The sequence below is a fragment of the Agrilus planipennis genome, unplaced genomic scaffold (genome assembly GCF_000699045.2).
Source record: "Agrilus planipennis isolate EAB-ADULT unplaced genomic scaffold, Apla_2.0 scaffold35, whole genome shotgun sequence".
Taxonomy (NCBI): Eukaryota; Metazoa; Arthropoda; class Insecta; order Coleoptera; family Buprestidae; genus Agrilus; species Agrilus planipennis.
Window position 1 is genome coordinate 493,591 of NW_020438957.1, and position 12,616 is coordinate 506,206.

Consider the following 12,616-nt stretch of genomic DNA (forward strand, 5'->3'; position numbering starts at 1 on the left):
ATAGTTTTAATGAAAATGAGATGTCGAAAATTAAGAAATCTTTAGCCTTTTTTGGGATTTTTTTTCAACACAAATTTAACTACTACCGCTTGATTTCGTTTAAGTCAATCTATAAAAACATCGACATAGTTTAAAGTATAGTTTCGTAAACAGAAGTAGGAAATACATTTTATATGTAAATTACACAATGAAAACAAAGTTGTGTAAAAACAAAAACACTTTACTTTGTTATTGAAATGTATGTACACCTGCTTCTGATGAGATCGGTTTTATAATTTTCATTAAAAGGAACCGAATTAAATTGATTACACTTTAAACTGATTAACTGTGTTTAAAATCGGGAATCCAATTTGACTATTAAGTAACACACAACAACAACAATTGTTACTTTTTTGTAGAATTTACACAGAAACTTTGTACGAATTAAAATAGACTTTCAATTAGTTGAAAGTGAAGAAAATAAAAAGCGAAACGTTGGTGTTATACCAAATGAAAAAGAACAAGATTTAAAAAAAATCTAAAAATAAAATAGAAAATGGAAAAATTCTTACCTTTGACGACAGTTTCTTGTAAAATATGAACTTTCTTTTTACAAAATCGCGCCAAAAGGACGCTGAGGAACGTCCGCAAAAAATAATGCAGTTCTAAAAGTCCATAAAGCACAACAACCGCGACCAAAAAAGCCCCGACTATGTAGCACACTGTCATTCTTCGTTTGTTTTATTTGTAATTTTTGTTTTGTTGCTTAACAATTAAAACGAGATTTGAAACTTGGAAAATGAAAATGCTCTCTACATATCCATTTAGCGCTTAGATCACGCGAAACATAAACACAATGACCATTTTAACGTTTACTATTCCAACGTACTTGGACGCATACTGAATAAAATTTCGATTTAGAGTAATAAATGTATTACGGCAATTTTCCTTCGCGAACGTCACTGTCTACATTTTAATTGTGCCAGCGCAGCGTGTGAGACAAAGAAATAAATTGTGGAAACTGCAACAGTCCAACAATAATAATTTTTTGCTGACGAATGATTAAAAGTAAGCGCAAAGATGTTTCATCATCACCGCGGAAAGAATTTATAAACAGTCCGTCTATTCCGGCAAAGAAGTCCACCTTTGAAACTACCAGTGGAAGTAGTCATGTGACGTCAGAGCCGCGACCAGGGTTATCCTGGACCGGAAAATCAGTCGATCAGTTTGATTTTGCGCTTTTCGCTGCGTGTATCAGATACACTCATTAACAAGCAAATAAGGACATCTTCAACTGAATTATTTATTGATCGTTGAGATAAATTTTTAAATTTTATTCTAGAATTTATTATCATCAAATTATGATAAAGGTTGACCGTCAGTAAATATGGATAGATCAAAAATAGATTGTATGCATTTTACTGTTCAAAGATTAGGATGGATTTTTAATTTTTATGTGTTATTAATTAACCACAAAAAAATTAAAATGAATTGAATTAGTATGGGAATATGTTCTCATTTGTTAATTAAATATAATTACCGTATTTTTTAACCCACTACTAAGTAGTCAATTCGAGACCTATTATGTATGAGTGATGATGGGTGGCTTCTAGCATTGAATTAAACTATTTTATATATTTTTTCATTAAAGTGTTCCAAAAACTGTTTGAAATCTCCTATAAAGTTGAAAATTTATCCAGTTTAAAGAGTGTGGATTTAGAATAAGTGAAATGTTTATAGGGTGACCCTCAATTAGAATGTTCTTGGATATTTAGGAATGTTCTGCGTGTGAATTTGCAACTTAACTACCAACTATTCGTTTGGAATAGAAATGAGAATGTAAACCCAACGAAAGGGGTTGTTATTAGCTAGTTTTATAACAAAACTAAATACATTTACTTTTACTACTTTATATTCAACATATACCACATTTGCCTAGATATTACAATGATCTTTGCCTTGAATCATACAAAATGGTACCTGCCACTCGTCTTTTTTTTCAGTTGTTTTATTTTGCAATCTATAAACTTTAGAATGTAATTTTTGAAAGTATCACCTCTCATTTTGTTATTTTGTTTGTAAGTATGCTGAAAAGATGCTGAACGTGATTTAAATAAAAATCAATTAATATAAAAAATAAAATCGTTTATATGCAAGGTATTCTTAATATTTACAAGGTGTGTATGTATGTATTTGTATTCACTTTAGAAAATGAAAGCTAAAGTAAGCATTACTTGTACTTGCTGATTAATTTTAGCTATTTAGTCATTACATGATCTTAATTTTGTACAGAATTATTACGTTAAACATATATTGACACTTGTTATATAAGTTTTATAGTTAATTATTAGGCTTAATGAATAATTAATTTAAACAGCTAGTCTTATGGAAGATATGTAAATTCATATTTTTACAATCTTCGATTCTCTGTTGACCTTGACCTTATCTCTGCTATTTTCATTGCCCTACAAAATCGATTTTGGCTAGAATTTCAAGTAACATTTAGGCATTTAGGGTATAAAATAAATAACGCAGTTGTACTTTATTAACATCACATTCTTATAGTCTATTTATACAATAATATTGTTAAAATATTATAACTTTATTTTAGGTGAAAAAGTACTGGCAAACTTTCAATTTTACATTGTGGTAATAGTTGTAATGCTTGCACTTTTATCGTCTTGTAAATTTGAATTTCCTTCTATCCATTTCACCAAAAATTCAGGGGGTTCGGGTTTCTTAACGGTTTGTTTAATCCGTTGTGAAATTGATTCCAAAATACTTTCACAGGTGCAGTTTATCATTTTCACTTCTTGAATAACAAACGCATTGATTAAACCTCCTTTCGTTATAAATTTGTACTGCAAATAGAAGCTTTTGTTGTCCCAATACAAAAGCTGAAATTAAGTAAGTCTTTAATTTATTAGTGCAAATCCTCTCAATTACATAAAAACAGGAATGAGTACCTTCAATTATCTTGTAAATTTGAATACAAGGTGTGTATAAGTAGATAGATAGTACCATATAAATAAAGCCTTTCCAAGACTGTATAATTTAATATATAAATATGTATAGATAGGTAGGTATAATATTTCTCATCAATTTTTAAATACCTGTTTCAGTCACTTGAGATATTTGAGAACCTCCAGGCAATCCTGCTACCGATAATAAAAGAGTAACAAAAATAACAGACATTATTCAATTTTTTTGCCTAACTTAATTACGAAATACTAATAGGTAATGGGCTAATATGAAATAATAGAATACCAAATATCAACATGATGAACTCCCACCTTTTCTGTAAATATTTAAAAAACACGGTAATTTTCCATAGGATTTACCTGACCAATATGCAATACTTGTGTTTACCCAGTTTGGATAAATTAAATCTATAGATATTCCATAAAAATTCATTATAAATGTTAGTAAAACGCCTATTTCCGTAAATTACTTTATTTCATCTTAATAAAACCTTTTCTTTTTGAGGCTTCAGCATCAGGAGTTTCTTGTATGATAACATGTGACATGAACAATATAATTATGAAAACTAGACCAAATAGATGCGCTATCAACGTTTTTTATTTACCTTAGTTTTTATCTTGAATATAGTTGATAACTTAATAAATCGACAGTAGACAATTGTGGCCTTTTTTACGGCACCTGCACCCTTATTTTCTGCAATAGCTCTCATTGATCCCAATCGAATCGAAAAATCGAGTCTGGCAAAGTCAACTTCTCGTAAATATTTTGAGTTGTTCATACCATGCAAAAATTGATCCAAATCGGTAGTAAAACAAAAACCTACAACGATATTGACTCAAATTATAAAATTATATTTAACCAGAACGACATGAGCAATAATAAAAATTAATGAGAATTTTTTGTAGTTCTTTTTATTATGCACAGAAAGCAGAAATATTTTTAAAAGTGGTTTAGTAGTTAAGATCTTATTTATCATCAAAACAACTCTAATAACTTTTTTCTTTTGATTTGTTATTTTGTATTACGTTGATGCATTGTAATGAAGACAATTTGCAATAAATTACGTAAAAGTCCATTATTTAAAAGTGTTATTATGCAAAAGAACGGATACTACAAAACAAGGACCATTAGTTAACTACGATTTTAAATATTCACTAATTCAAATATTTCCATTCGATTAAATAACAAATATTTATTGTGTTCAACCAAAAACGCGAAAAATAAGATTTACAGTGGAAAAATATTTCTAGTTTTTCTTGATCGCGTATATTTGCAACTATCATATTAAAAATTGATTGGTATTTAATAAAACAATAAAAACAAAGACTACAAATACGTACGTGAATGCACATTAAAAACAGTGGATATTTTCTTAGCTATGATAAAACCATTTTACTAATAATGCAACTATATCACCGGCATCTTTTTTTTCATACTTATTTTAATATTAGTACTATATCTTTTAACCTACCTGTGATGGTTGTTTCATCCGAAATATCAATAGTTTTCTTAAAACACATAGCAATAAATGTCACCCAAACAGTACGTAAAAAATAACTAATATCAAAACATATTTGAAAAAAAATGATAATTGTTAAAACAATGATCCATATAACTAATGGATCCATATTGGAACTCGGTTTAAGAAAATGTTATATCTATCAACTTTTGCCGCTATTTCTAACACAAGAACGTGAAAAAAGCTCATTAACTTTATCAAAATCACAGAACTTGTAAATATGAAAATACTGCACCTAGAACAATGCAATACTTGCTACATATTAATAAGATACATATATATTTGCACTTCATTATATATATTTTTTTAATAAGTATTCAAAATTAAAAATATATAGGTTATGTTAAAACAATGTCATTTTTATCATTAGCCAATTGCCATCTATGGTCAGCAAATTTGTATGACCGTTAAACATTACACATGACCATAACCTAAGTAAGAACAACAAAAAATGTAATAAAGTGAAATAAAATTCTACGTTTTTAGTACACTAATATTAATATATCAACGAAAAATGGCTGATACTGATAATTATTCTGTATATAATAATGATCCTCGGATACCTTGCAAGTATGGAGCTAAATGTTACCAAAAAAATTCAGCTCACCATGAAAAATACAAGCACCCCAACAAAAGGCTTCATGTAAAATTACATTTTAATGTTTATTTTAAAATGCTCATGTTTTCTTATTTAAGACCACGAAATTAACCAGATTAACGAACAAAAAACAAAAAACTCAGGAACTCAGTAAGAAAGCTGAGAAGACTCCAAGAAATGATATTTCTGATTCTGAAGATGAAAAACAAACTGAGGAACAATTTCTTCGTAATGAATTAAATCAAAATGATGAAAATAACCAACTGAGTAAGAAGAAAGTTCAATTTATACAAGAAAATTCAAAAAAGACCCCAAAAACCTTAGATAAGCAGAAAGCACATCAGGACACCAGTATTCAACAGATCTCCTGCAATGACATTTCTGACTCTGAAGATGAAAACCAAATTGAAGATCAGCCTGTCTCTAATACATCAATTGAAAAAGATGAAGATAAGCAATTAGATGAGAAGGAAGTTCAAGCTTCACAAGGAAATTTTAAAAGAACTCCAAAAACCTTTGATAAGGGAGAATTTATTAAATCAAAATTTCTTGTTGAAATGCCTGCTGATTTTTACCAGTTTTGGGAGTATTGTAAGGATTTAAACAATGATGATCCATCTGATGCCCTCAAAGATATGAGTTTAAAATTAGTTGGTCCCTATGATGTTCTAGCTGGAAAGTTTTCTGATATTATAGAACCATCTTCAGAACAGTATTTGTTGCACTGGAGATATTATTATGATATTCCAGAGTTTCAAACAGTAATAAAAGGAGATGACTCCTCAGGTTTTCATATTGGTTACTTTAGGGATACTCCAAATGATAAGCCNGGATTTAAAAAAGTAATTTATTTCTCAAAAATTTTTACAAAACAAGTTTAATAATAACATAATGTATATTCTAATTACACCATGGATAATCGCTGGATTGATACGGAACAAGTGGCAAATCGTACATAATCGGGAACAAATTTGAATTATCACTGTTTTCTTTTATATTAAAAAACTCTTCATCAAAAAATTTCGGTAAAAATAAAACACCTGCTTCGTATGATCTGACATAAACTGATTTATCCCTCTGGATATTTCCTCCCCAAGCCGACTTGGATAAATTAGCACTGGTTAACAGAAACCATGCCAACTTTGATAAACAAGGCGAGACTCTGCAGTAAGTCTTTATATGTGGCATAATACGTGATCGATGGGTCTCATCAGCTTTCCATTGACTAAAATAAAAAACTTTTTCATAAAATCCATAGCTGGATAAGCAAATGTGAAAATGTGCTTACTGTAAATAATCTTGCAACCACTTTTGCTTTTCATTCGTATTTTTCGAATATGGCAAGCAACCACCCCCTGAAGGGCCATAAAAACTTTTTAAAACGTTTTCTACAGTTGGGTAAATAACGTTTAATGTGGCATTCGAATTTTCAGTAAAACTGTTTTGTTTATGGCTTGAAAGACTTCCCAAAAAGAACTTTCTGAGCCATTCGCCGGGTGTTTTACCTAAAGACCCAATACTAGATGCCTGAGCTATTATTCCCCAAGAAAGGGGACCTTCACTTTCAGGGGTAGTCTTGACAGGTAAAGTTACATGGCGTGAAAGTAAATCCCCAACCCGTTGGAGATGACTTGAGGTGTTTGCCATGTAAGACTTGCCAGGAGCTGAATACACAAACATAGTCCTATAATAAGGATATTTGCTTATAAGATGAATAAATTTAAAGTAAATCTGTTATTAAAATAAAATTACCTAACTGCACTGAAATCGGCTCGTTTTACATATTCAATCCAGTCTTTTAATATTGGCAAATTGTAACTTTTCAGGTATAAAAGAAAATTAGTTTTAAAAGCTGTTACTCCAACACCATCTGTCTCTTTGCAACTATCTGGCAAAACTGGGCATTTAGGACTTACCCATAGACTAAAAAAGAAAAGTAGTTCACATAATTTGATCTACATGAATTTTAAGGAGGATCTGGAGGAAGTTTTGAAATATTTGTAGCTTTTAGAAATGTGTCTGTATGTCATTTTATGCAAATTTATTGTTGACTTGAGTTTATTACTACCACTTTTGTTTAATTCCAGTTCCTCCTAGGTAAAATTACCCTTGATTATAATGATTCCAATCCTCAAAGTACAAATTTGCTGTTGATACCACAACCCTAACAGAATGATCTGTGTAGACATAAATACCTATCTTTCTAAAAAGACAAAAAAAATGTTAATATTAATTTCTTCATTCTATAACCCAATGCTGAATGAATCAAATTGAATATAAAGGATTAAAAAGAATCATTATAGATAAATTCGCTTCTTTACTTACGAATGATGAATGCCAAAGGGATCTTTCATTTTCATAAAATGTGAGGTCACATTGGGCAACATCATTTGAATATATTTTTCCATATCAGGCCAATCATCACCATAAATGATAGTTAATGGTTTCTTACTACAAATAAAGTAAGAATGAAAATTTTATTAGCATACAGACAAGATAACTCACCCTACACCCTGTGCTATATATTGTTCAATAAGCCAAGCAATATCAATCATAAAATTAATTTGAAGGGAACACTTCAGCTCTCCTAAGCTGGGACATAACAAATCTTTAAAAGACATTAAAAACAAATTGTAATTAGATAATGGAAAATGTGAGTACCAATTAATTGATACATACCTTTAAATGTTATACTATTCTGTTGATTACAAGTCAAAGGTTCATCAGGTATTTTAGAAAAAAATAAGCAATAAGGCTCATTTTCTTTGATTTTCTGAGCCATTGTTTTAGAGTCATCAGGTTTTGAAACATTTTTTTTGTTTTCCATTATAAATGTTGTTGTCTTATTTTTTGATGATAATCTAACTCTGTCTACCACATTTGAGCTACTAGACTGTAACTGTGAATCATTTGAAAGAACCGTACCAGAACTTGATGGTTGTATTCCTTGCTTTTCTGACTGTGTATTATGAGTGAGAGAGTTTAAAATTTTTAATTGATCAATATAAACATCTTTGCTTTGTGGAAAGTGATCAGGAATATTAACTGAATCACCTTTTCCAATTAATAAATCAACTAAAAAAATAAATCAATTAATGTATAGATACATGTAAAAAAACTTTTTTTACAATGAGGATGATCATATTCCTTAAAATGATGTGGATTTCTTCTATAACATCTAACTCCATGAGGACATACTTCTTTTTTGGATTTTTTAGGAGATAAATTGTCTTCTAAAAATAAAAAATATGTTAACAAACTGAACATGTACCTTATATCTATATTACCATTTTTCTTAGGTTTTCTTTTTAAATAGGAATCCATTATCAAATGTAAATGTATTAGTATTAAACACTTAATATTGAGTGAAAACACTATATATATTTTTTTAATAAGTATTCAAAATTAAAAATATATAGGTTATGTTAAAACAATGTCATTTTTATCATTAGCCAATTGCCATCTATGGTCAGCAAATTTGTATGACCGTTAAACATTACACATGACCATAACCTAAGTAAGAACAACAAAAAATGTAATAAAGTGAAATAAAATTCTACGTTTTTAGTACACTAATATTAATATATCAACGAAAAATGGCTGATACTGATAATTATTCTGTATATAATAATGATCCTCGGATACCTTGCAAGTATGGAGCTAAATGTTACCAAAAAAATTCAGCTCACCATGAAAAATACAAGCACCCCAACAAAAGGCTTCATGTAAAATTACATTTTAATGTTTATTTTAAAATGCTCATGTTTTCTTATTTAAGACCACGAAATTAACCAGATTAACGAACAAAAAACAAAAAACTCAGGAACTCAGTAAGAAAGCTGAGAAGACTCCAAGAAATGATATTTCTGATTCTGAAGATGAAAAACAAACTGAGGAACAATTTCTTCGTAATGAATTAAATCAAAATGATGAAAATAACCAACTGAGTAAGAAGAAAGTTCAATTTATACAAGAAAATTCAAAAAAGACCCCAAAAACCTTAGATAAGCAGAAAGCACATCAGGACACCAGTATTCAACAGATCTCCTGCAATGACATTTCTGACTCTGAAGATGAAAACCAAATTGAAGATCAGCCTGTCTCTAATACATCAATTGAAAAAGATGAAGATAAGCAATTAGATGAGAAGGAAGTTCAAGCTTCACAAGGAAATTTTAAAAGAACTCCAAAAACCTTTGATAAGGGAGAATTTATTAAATCAAAATTTCTTGTTGAAATGCCTGCTGATTTTTACCAGTTTTGGGAGTATTGTAAGGATTTAAACAATGATGATCCATCTGATGCCCTCAAAGATATGAGTTTAAAATTAGTTGGTCCCTATGATGTTCTAGCTGGAAAGTTTTCTGATATTATAGAACCATCTTCAGAACAGTATTTGTTGCACTGGAGATATTATTATGATATTCCAGAGTTTCAAACAGTAATAAAAGGAGATGACTCCTCAGGTTTTCATATTGGTTACTTTAGGGATACTCCAAATGATAAGCCTGTTTTTATGGCTAAGAATTCTGCTGAAAAGAATGGAGAAATAACTTGTACAGGAGATAACATTTTTGCAGCTGTTTTGTGAGAAAAAAATATTCAGAATTTAATATATCCTTGTATTCAATTAATGTTGAAAAAAATTACAGCCTGTACCTAGAAGAAATTATGAAAAAAGTGAATCCATTCAAAAAAATGAATTTAATGAAAATTCAATCTTCATTGAAATCTAAAGCAGAAGAATTAGATTTAAGTTTGTCTGCTATAACACCTGAAATTAAGAAGAGGAACAACAAAATTGTGACTCGCTGTTTAAACAAAGCTGGACTTGTGGTGCCATATGATAGAAAGTATGTAAATCATTTTGAAACACTTTTCAATACTGCACTTCTTTCAGATGGAACTAACAGATTAATATAGTGAAAATAAAAGACGTAATTTTTGATATTTTTTAAATTAAATGTTGTTTTTCTGTTATTTTTGTTCAACTTTATCTTCAACTGAGTTTCAAGTATAATTTTTAAAATGTTTTCAGGACCCAACAAGGTTATAGAGAATTATCAGTTTCTTCCAAAAAGTTAATTTCTCTTCTACAAGAATATAAAGTAGCACCAAATGAGAAAAAATTAATAATAAAAACACAGTTAGAAGAAGTATTTCGTTGGGCTAGTATTGCTTTAGATGAGTGTGATTTTGGGACAGGAATTGAGCTTGGGTGGGACCTCATTTACTCAGGAACAGAAGAGTTCGATTCAGTGGCTGCCAGATTTTTAGGATCGTCATATCGCCTTTTGCAACGAGATGCTTTTGCAGAAATTGCTGAAGCTCACATGAAGGATAGAAGAAAGGGCTGTAAATTAAGTATTATTTAAATTTTTATTTTAAAAACGTTTATTCTTAATATAATGTAGTTTTAATTTTTTTTTATTTGGTTTCCTATTGNTAATTTAATAAAAGATTGAATGTTATCCTGCAATTAATACAATAATTTTAGATAAAATAAGTATTTTTTTTAATGAAGGTATTCTTAAAAAATATGGTCTATATAAACGTCTAAAAGAAATCCTAAATTAGCGTTCAAATTGTTATTTTTTTAAAAAAATGATTCATTGAAAACGAATTTTTTTATATAATTTGATTAATCTTAATTTAGACTACTTTAGCGACATCTGTGTTCGTTTAAAGTGAATATTCGTTCCACTTATGGTACGTTTGACACTTGACTTATAATGACTTTTATCCTTAGATTCTTAACCTAACCTATAAATAAAGCGAGCTGTTAAAGGCGTTTTTTGAATTAGAATATTCAGTGTTTCTTTACTAAATAATGCAGTCGTGATGTCGGAAAAGACTCGAGATTAATTCAAAAAACTTACGTAATTCGTGTTAGGTTTTTTCTTCAGATTTTAATAACATAATGGATCTTCATAAGCCTGTCGATTTTGGAAATCGAGTAAGTAGATGTTTTGGGTTGTTTGAATCTTAATACTGATTTTATTTATTTGTATTGTTTTCCAGACCTTTGATGAGCTATCACAAGAAGAGAAATGGAGGTAAGAGTAACAATATTTCTAAAAAAGCTTTTGTGTTAAGTTTCTTCCTTCTTAGGGTAGAGCATCAAAAAATGCATGAAAAACATGAAGGGCACGATAAAATGCACGCTGAAATGGTAATGATATTAATATTTACTTTAGTAGCAGCTCAAGTATTATTAATCGAATGGAAGAAAAGACATTACAGGTCATATTCTGTTAGTAAATTGTAACTAGGTTTAACTGAATATATAAAACAGTAGTTTCAGTTGATCACATTAATAGCACTGTGGATTATACCAATGGTTTTATGCCTTAAAAACAGATGGTGGCGTTTTGTATTCATATGGTTAGTATTCTCATGTATTACTGGATTGATAATGCAAAAGGCAATGAGAAAACCCATTAAAGGCACAACACCCAGGTATATTCATAAGTATTTACTGAATAACTTACTCTTATTGCAAGAATACTTTCCATTTTCCATTAGTATTTATTAATGTTGTTATAATACATTTAGAAATTAACTATATTTCTTTATTACTACCTTGTCATGGTTGTTAATAATTTCTGCAAAGATAAGTGTTTAATGCTATTAAATATGGAAATATAGATTATTGGGAAAAATAATTTTAACTGTTGCAAACACTGTTTTCATTCAAGTTCAATTGCATTTGATAATAAATTTTTTATTTGGCAATTAATAAGAATATTTTTTATTCAGCAATTAGGAATAAAAAGCAATTAACTTTAATTTCTTCGTAATGAATTAAATCAAAATGATGAAAATAACCAACTGAGTAAGAAGAAAGTTCAATTTATACAAGAAAATTCAAAAAAGACCCCAAAAACCTTAGATAAGCAGAAAGCACATCAGGACACCAGTATTCAACAGATCTCCTGCAATGACATTTCTGACTCTGAAGATGAAAACCAAATTGAAGATCAGCCTGTCTCTAATACATCAATTGAAAAAGATGAAGATAAGCAATTAGATGAGAAGGAAGTTCAAGCTTCACAAGGAAATTTTAAAAGAACTCCAAAAACCTTTGATAAGGGAGAATTTATTAAATCAAAATTTCTTGTTGAAATGCCTGCTGATTTTTACCAGTTTTGGGAGTATTGTAAGGATTTAAACAATGATGATCCATCTGATGCCCTCAAAGATATGAGTTTAAAATTAGTTGGTCCCTATGATGTTCTAGCTGGAAAGTTTTCTGATATTATAGAACCATCTTCAGAACAGTATTTGTTGCACTGGAGATATTATTATGATATTCCAGAGTTTCAAACAGTAATAAAAGGAGATGACTCCTCAGGTTTTCATATTGGTTACTTTAGGGATACTCCAAATGATAAGCCTGTTTTTATGGCTAAGAATTCTGCTGAAAAGAATGGAGAAATAACTTGTACAGGAGATAACATTTTTGCAGCTGTTTTGTGAGAAAAAAATATTCAGAATTTAATATATCCTTGTATTCAATTAATGTTGAAAAAAATTAC

At 29.4% G+C, this 12,616-nt stretch overlaps 6 protein-coding genes across 7 annotated transcripts in view; 3 read left to right on the plus strand and 3 right to left on the minus strand.

Annotated features, from left to right (window-relative positions):
* LOC108744757 (protein THEM6-like) overlaps window positions 1-1,108 on the minus strand; it is an 11,408-nt gene extending 10,300 nt beyond the window's left edge. Inside the window, exon 1 of the mRNA XM_025975066.1 lies at window positions 552-1,108. Coding sequence (XP_025830851.1) covers window positions 552-708 — 157 coding nt within the window. The 5' untranslated portion in view covers window positions 709-1,108. The remainder of the gene's footprint in view (window positions 1-551) is intronic.
* Window positions 1,109-2,299: 1,191 nt separating this feature from the next.
* On the minus strand, window positions 2,300-4,646 carry LOC108744855 (protein THEM6-like). Its single transcript, XM_018480811.1, has 3 exons — window positions 4,433-4,646; window positions 3,566-3,780; window positions 2,300-2,876 (listed from the first exon to the last, which is right to left on the minus strand). The coding sequence occupies exons 1-3, from the start codon at window positions 4,587-4,589 to the stop codon at window positions 2,619-2,621; spliced, it is 630 nt and encodes a 209-aa protein (XP_018336313.1). The 5' UTR covers window positions 4,590-4,646; the 3' UTR covers window positions 2,300-2,618.
* Window positions 4,647-4,881: 235 nt separating this feature from the next.
* Window positions 4,882-5,970, plus strand: LOC112904601 (histone PARylation factor 1-like). Its single transcript, XM_025975027.1, has 3 exons — window positions 4,882-5,123; window positions 5,177-5,904; window positions 5,955-5,970. The coding sequence occupies exons 1-3, from the start codon at window positions 4,995-4,997 to the stop codon at window positions 5,968-5,970; spliced, it is 873 nt and encodes a 290-aa protein (XP_025830812.1). The 5' UTR covers window positions 4,882-4,994.
* On the minus strand, window positions 5,912-8,492 carry LOC108744758 (probable tyrosyl-DNA phosphodiesterase). The gene is made up of 9 exons (XM_018480667.2): window positions 8,366-8,492; window positions 8,207-8,311; window positions 7,758-8,153; window positions 7,584-7,686; window positions 7,404-7,529; window positions 7,186-7,281; window positions 6,831-7,001; window positions 6,367-6,762; window positions 5,912-6,303 (listed from the first exon to the last, which is right to left on the minus strand). The coding sequence occupies exons 1-9, from the start codon at window positions 8,400-8,402 to the stop codon at window positions 5,979-5,981; spliced, it is 1,755 nt and encodes a 584-aa protein (XP_018336169.2). The 5' UTR covers window positions 8,403-8,492; the 3' UTR covers window positions 5,912-5,978.
* Window positions 8,493-8,506: 14 nt separating this feature from the next.
* On the plus strand, window positions 8,507-10,486 carry LOC108744759 (histone PARylation factor 1). 2 transcript variants are annotated; one of them, XM_025975091.1, is made up of 5 exons: window positions 8,507-8,595; window positions 8,647-8,803; window positions 8,857-9,665; window positions 9,731-9,931; window positions 10,117-10,486. In XM_025975091.1, the coding sequence occupies exons 2-5, from the start codon at window positions 8,675-8,677 to the stop codon at window positions 10,451-10,453; spliced, it is 1,476 nt and encodes a 491-aa protein (XP_025830876.1). In that variant the 5' UTR covers window positions 8,507-8,595; window positions 8,647-8,674; the 3' UTR covers window positions 10,454-10,486. The 2 variants fall into 2 exon arrangements, with proteins under 2 accessions (XP_025830876.1, XP_018336171.2); XM_018480669.2 differs by having other exon boundaries at window positions 8,562-8,803.
* A 316-nt stretch (window positions 10,487-10,802) lies between these two features.
* Window positions 10,803-12,607, plus strand: LOC108744760 (histone PARylation factor 1-like). Its single transcript, XM_025975028.1, has 5 exons — window positions 10,803-11,034; window positions 11,100-11,134; window positions 11,190-11,331; window positions 11,383-11,602; window positions 11,872-12,607. Exons 1-5 carry the CDS (start codon window positions 10,999-11,001, stop codon window positions 12,555-12,557), a joined length of 1,119 nt encoding a protein of 372 aa, XP_025830813.1. The 5' UTR covers window positions 10,803-10,998; the 3' UTR covers window positions 12,558-12,607.
* The last annotated feature ends 9 nt before the right edge of the window (window positions 12,608-12,616 follow it).

What these genes read in the sequence shown, in the direction of transcription:
- LOC108744758 (XM_018480667.2), bottom strand. Translation starts at nt 8,402, where the DNA reads ATGGATTCCTATTTAAAAAGAAAACCTAAGAAAAATG. An exon ending in GGAATATGATCATCCTCATT is followed by an intron (nt 8,154 to 8,206) that starts GTAAAAAAAGTT and finishes TTATTTTTTTAG; the next exon opens with TTGATTTATTAATTGGAAAA. An exon ending in TATATAGCACAGGGTGTAGG is followed by an intron (nt 7,530 to 7,583) that starts GTGAGTTATCTT and finishes CTTTATTTGTAG; the next exon opens with TAAGAAACCATTAACTATCA.
- LOC108744759 (XM_025975091.1), top strand. Translation starts at nt 8,675, where the DNA reads ATGGCTGATACTGATAATTATTCTGTATATAATAATGATCCTCGGATA. An exon ending in ACCCCAACAAAAGGCTTCAT is followed by an intron (nt 8,804 to 8,856) that starts GTAAAATTACAT and finishes TTCTTATTTAAG; the next exon opens with ACCACGAAATTAACCAGATT. An exon ending in GTGGTGCCATATGATAGAAA is followed by an intron (nt 9,932 to 10,116) that starts GTATGTAAATCA and finishes AAATGTTTTCAG; the next exon opens with GACCCAACAAGGTTATAGAG.
- LOC112904601 (XM_025975027.1), top strand. Translation starts at nt 4,995, where the DNA reads ATGGCTGATACTGATAATTATTCTGTATATAATAATGATCCTCGGATA. An exon ending in ACCCCAACAAAAGGCTTCAT is followed by an intron (nt 5,124 to 5,176) that starts GTAAAATTACAT and finishes TTCTTATTTAAG; the next exon opens with ACCACGAAATTAACCAGATT.
- LOC108744760 (XM_025975028.1), top strand. Translation starts at nt 10,999, where the DNA reads ATGGATCTTCATAAGCCTGTCGATTTTGGAAATCGA. An exon ending in CTGTCGATTTTGGAAATCGA is followed by an intron (nt 11,035 to 11,099) that starts GTAAGTAGATGT and finishes ATTGTTTTCCAG; the next exon opens with ACCTTTGATGAGCTATCACA. An exon ending in ATACTTTCCATTTTCCATTA is followed by an intron (nt 11,603 to 11,871) that starts GTATTTATTAAT and finishes AACTTTAATTTC; the next exon opens with TTCGTAATGAATTAAATCAA.
- LOC108744855 (XM_018480811.1), bottom strand. Translation starts at nt 4,589, where the DNA reads ATGGATCCATTAGTTATATGGATCATTGTTTTAACAATTATCATTTTT. An exon ending in GGATGAAACAACCATCACAG is followed by an intron (nt 3,781 to 4,432) that starts GTAGGTTAAAAG and finishes ATATCGTTGTAG; the next exon opens with GTTTTTGTTTTACTACCGAT. An exon ending in TATTCAAGATAAAAACTAAG is followed by an intron (nt 2,877 to 3,565) that starts GTAAATAAAAAA and finishes ACTTAATTTCAG; the next exon opens with CTTTTGTATTGGGACAACAA.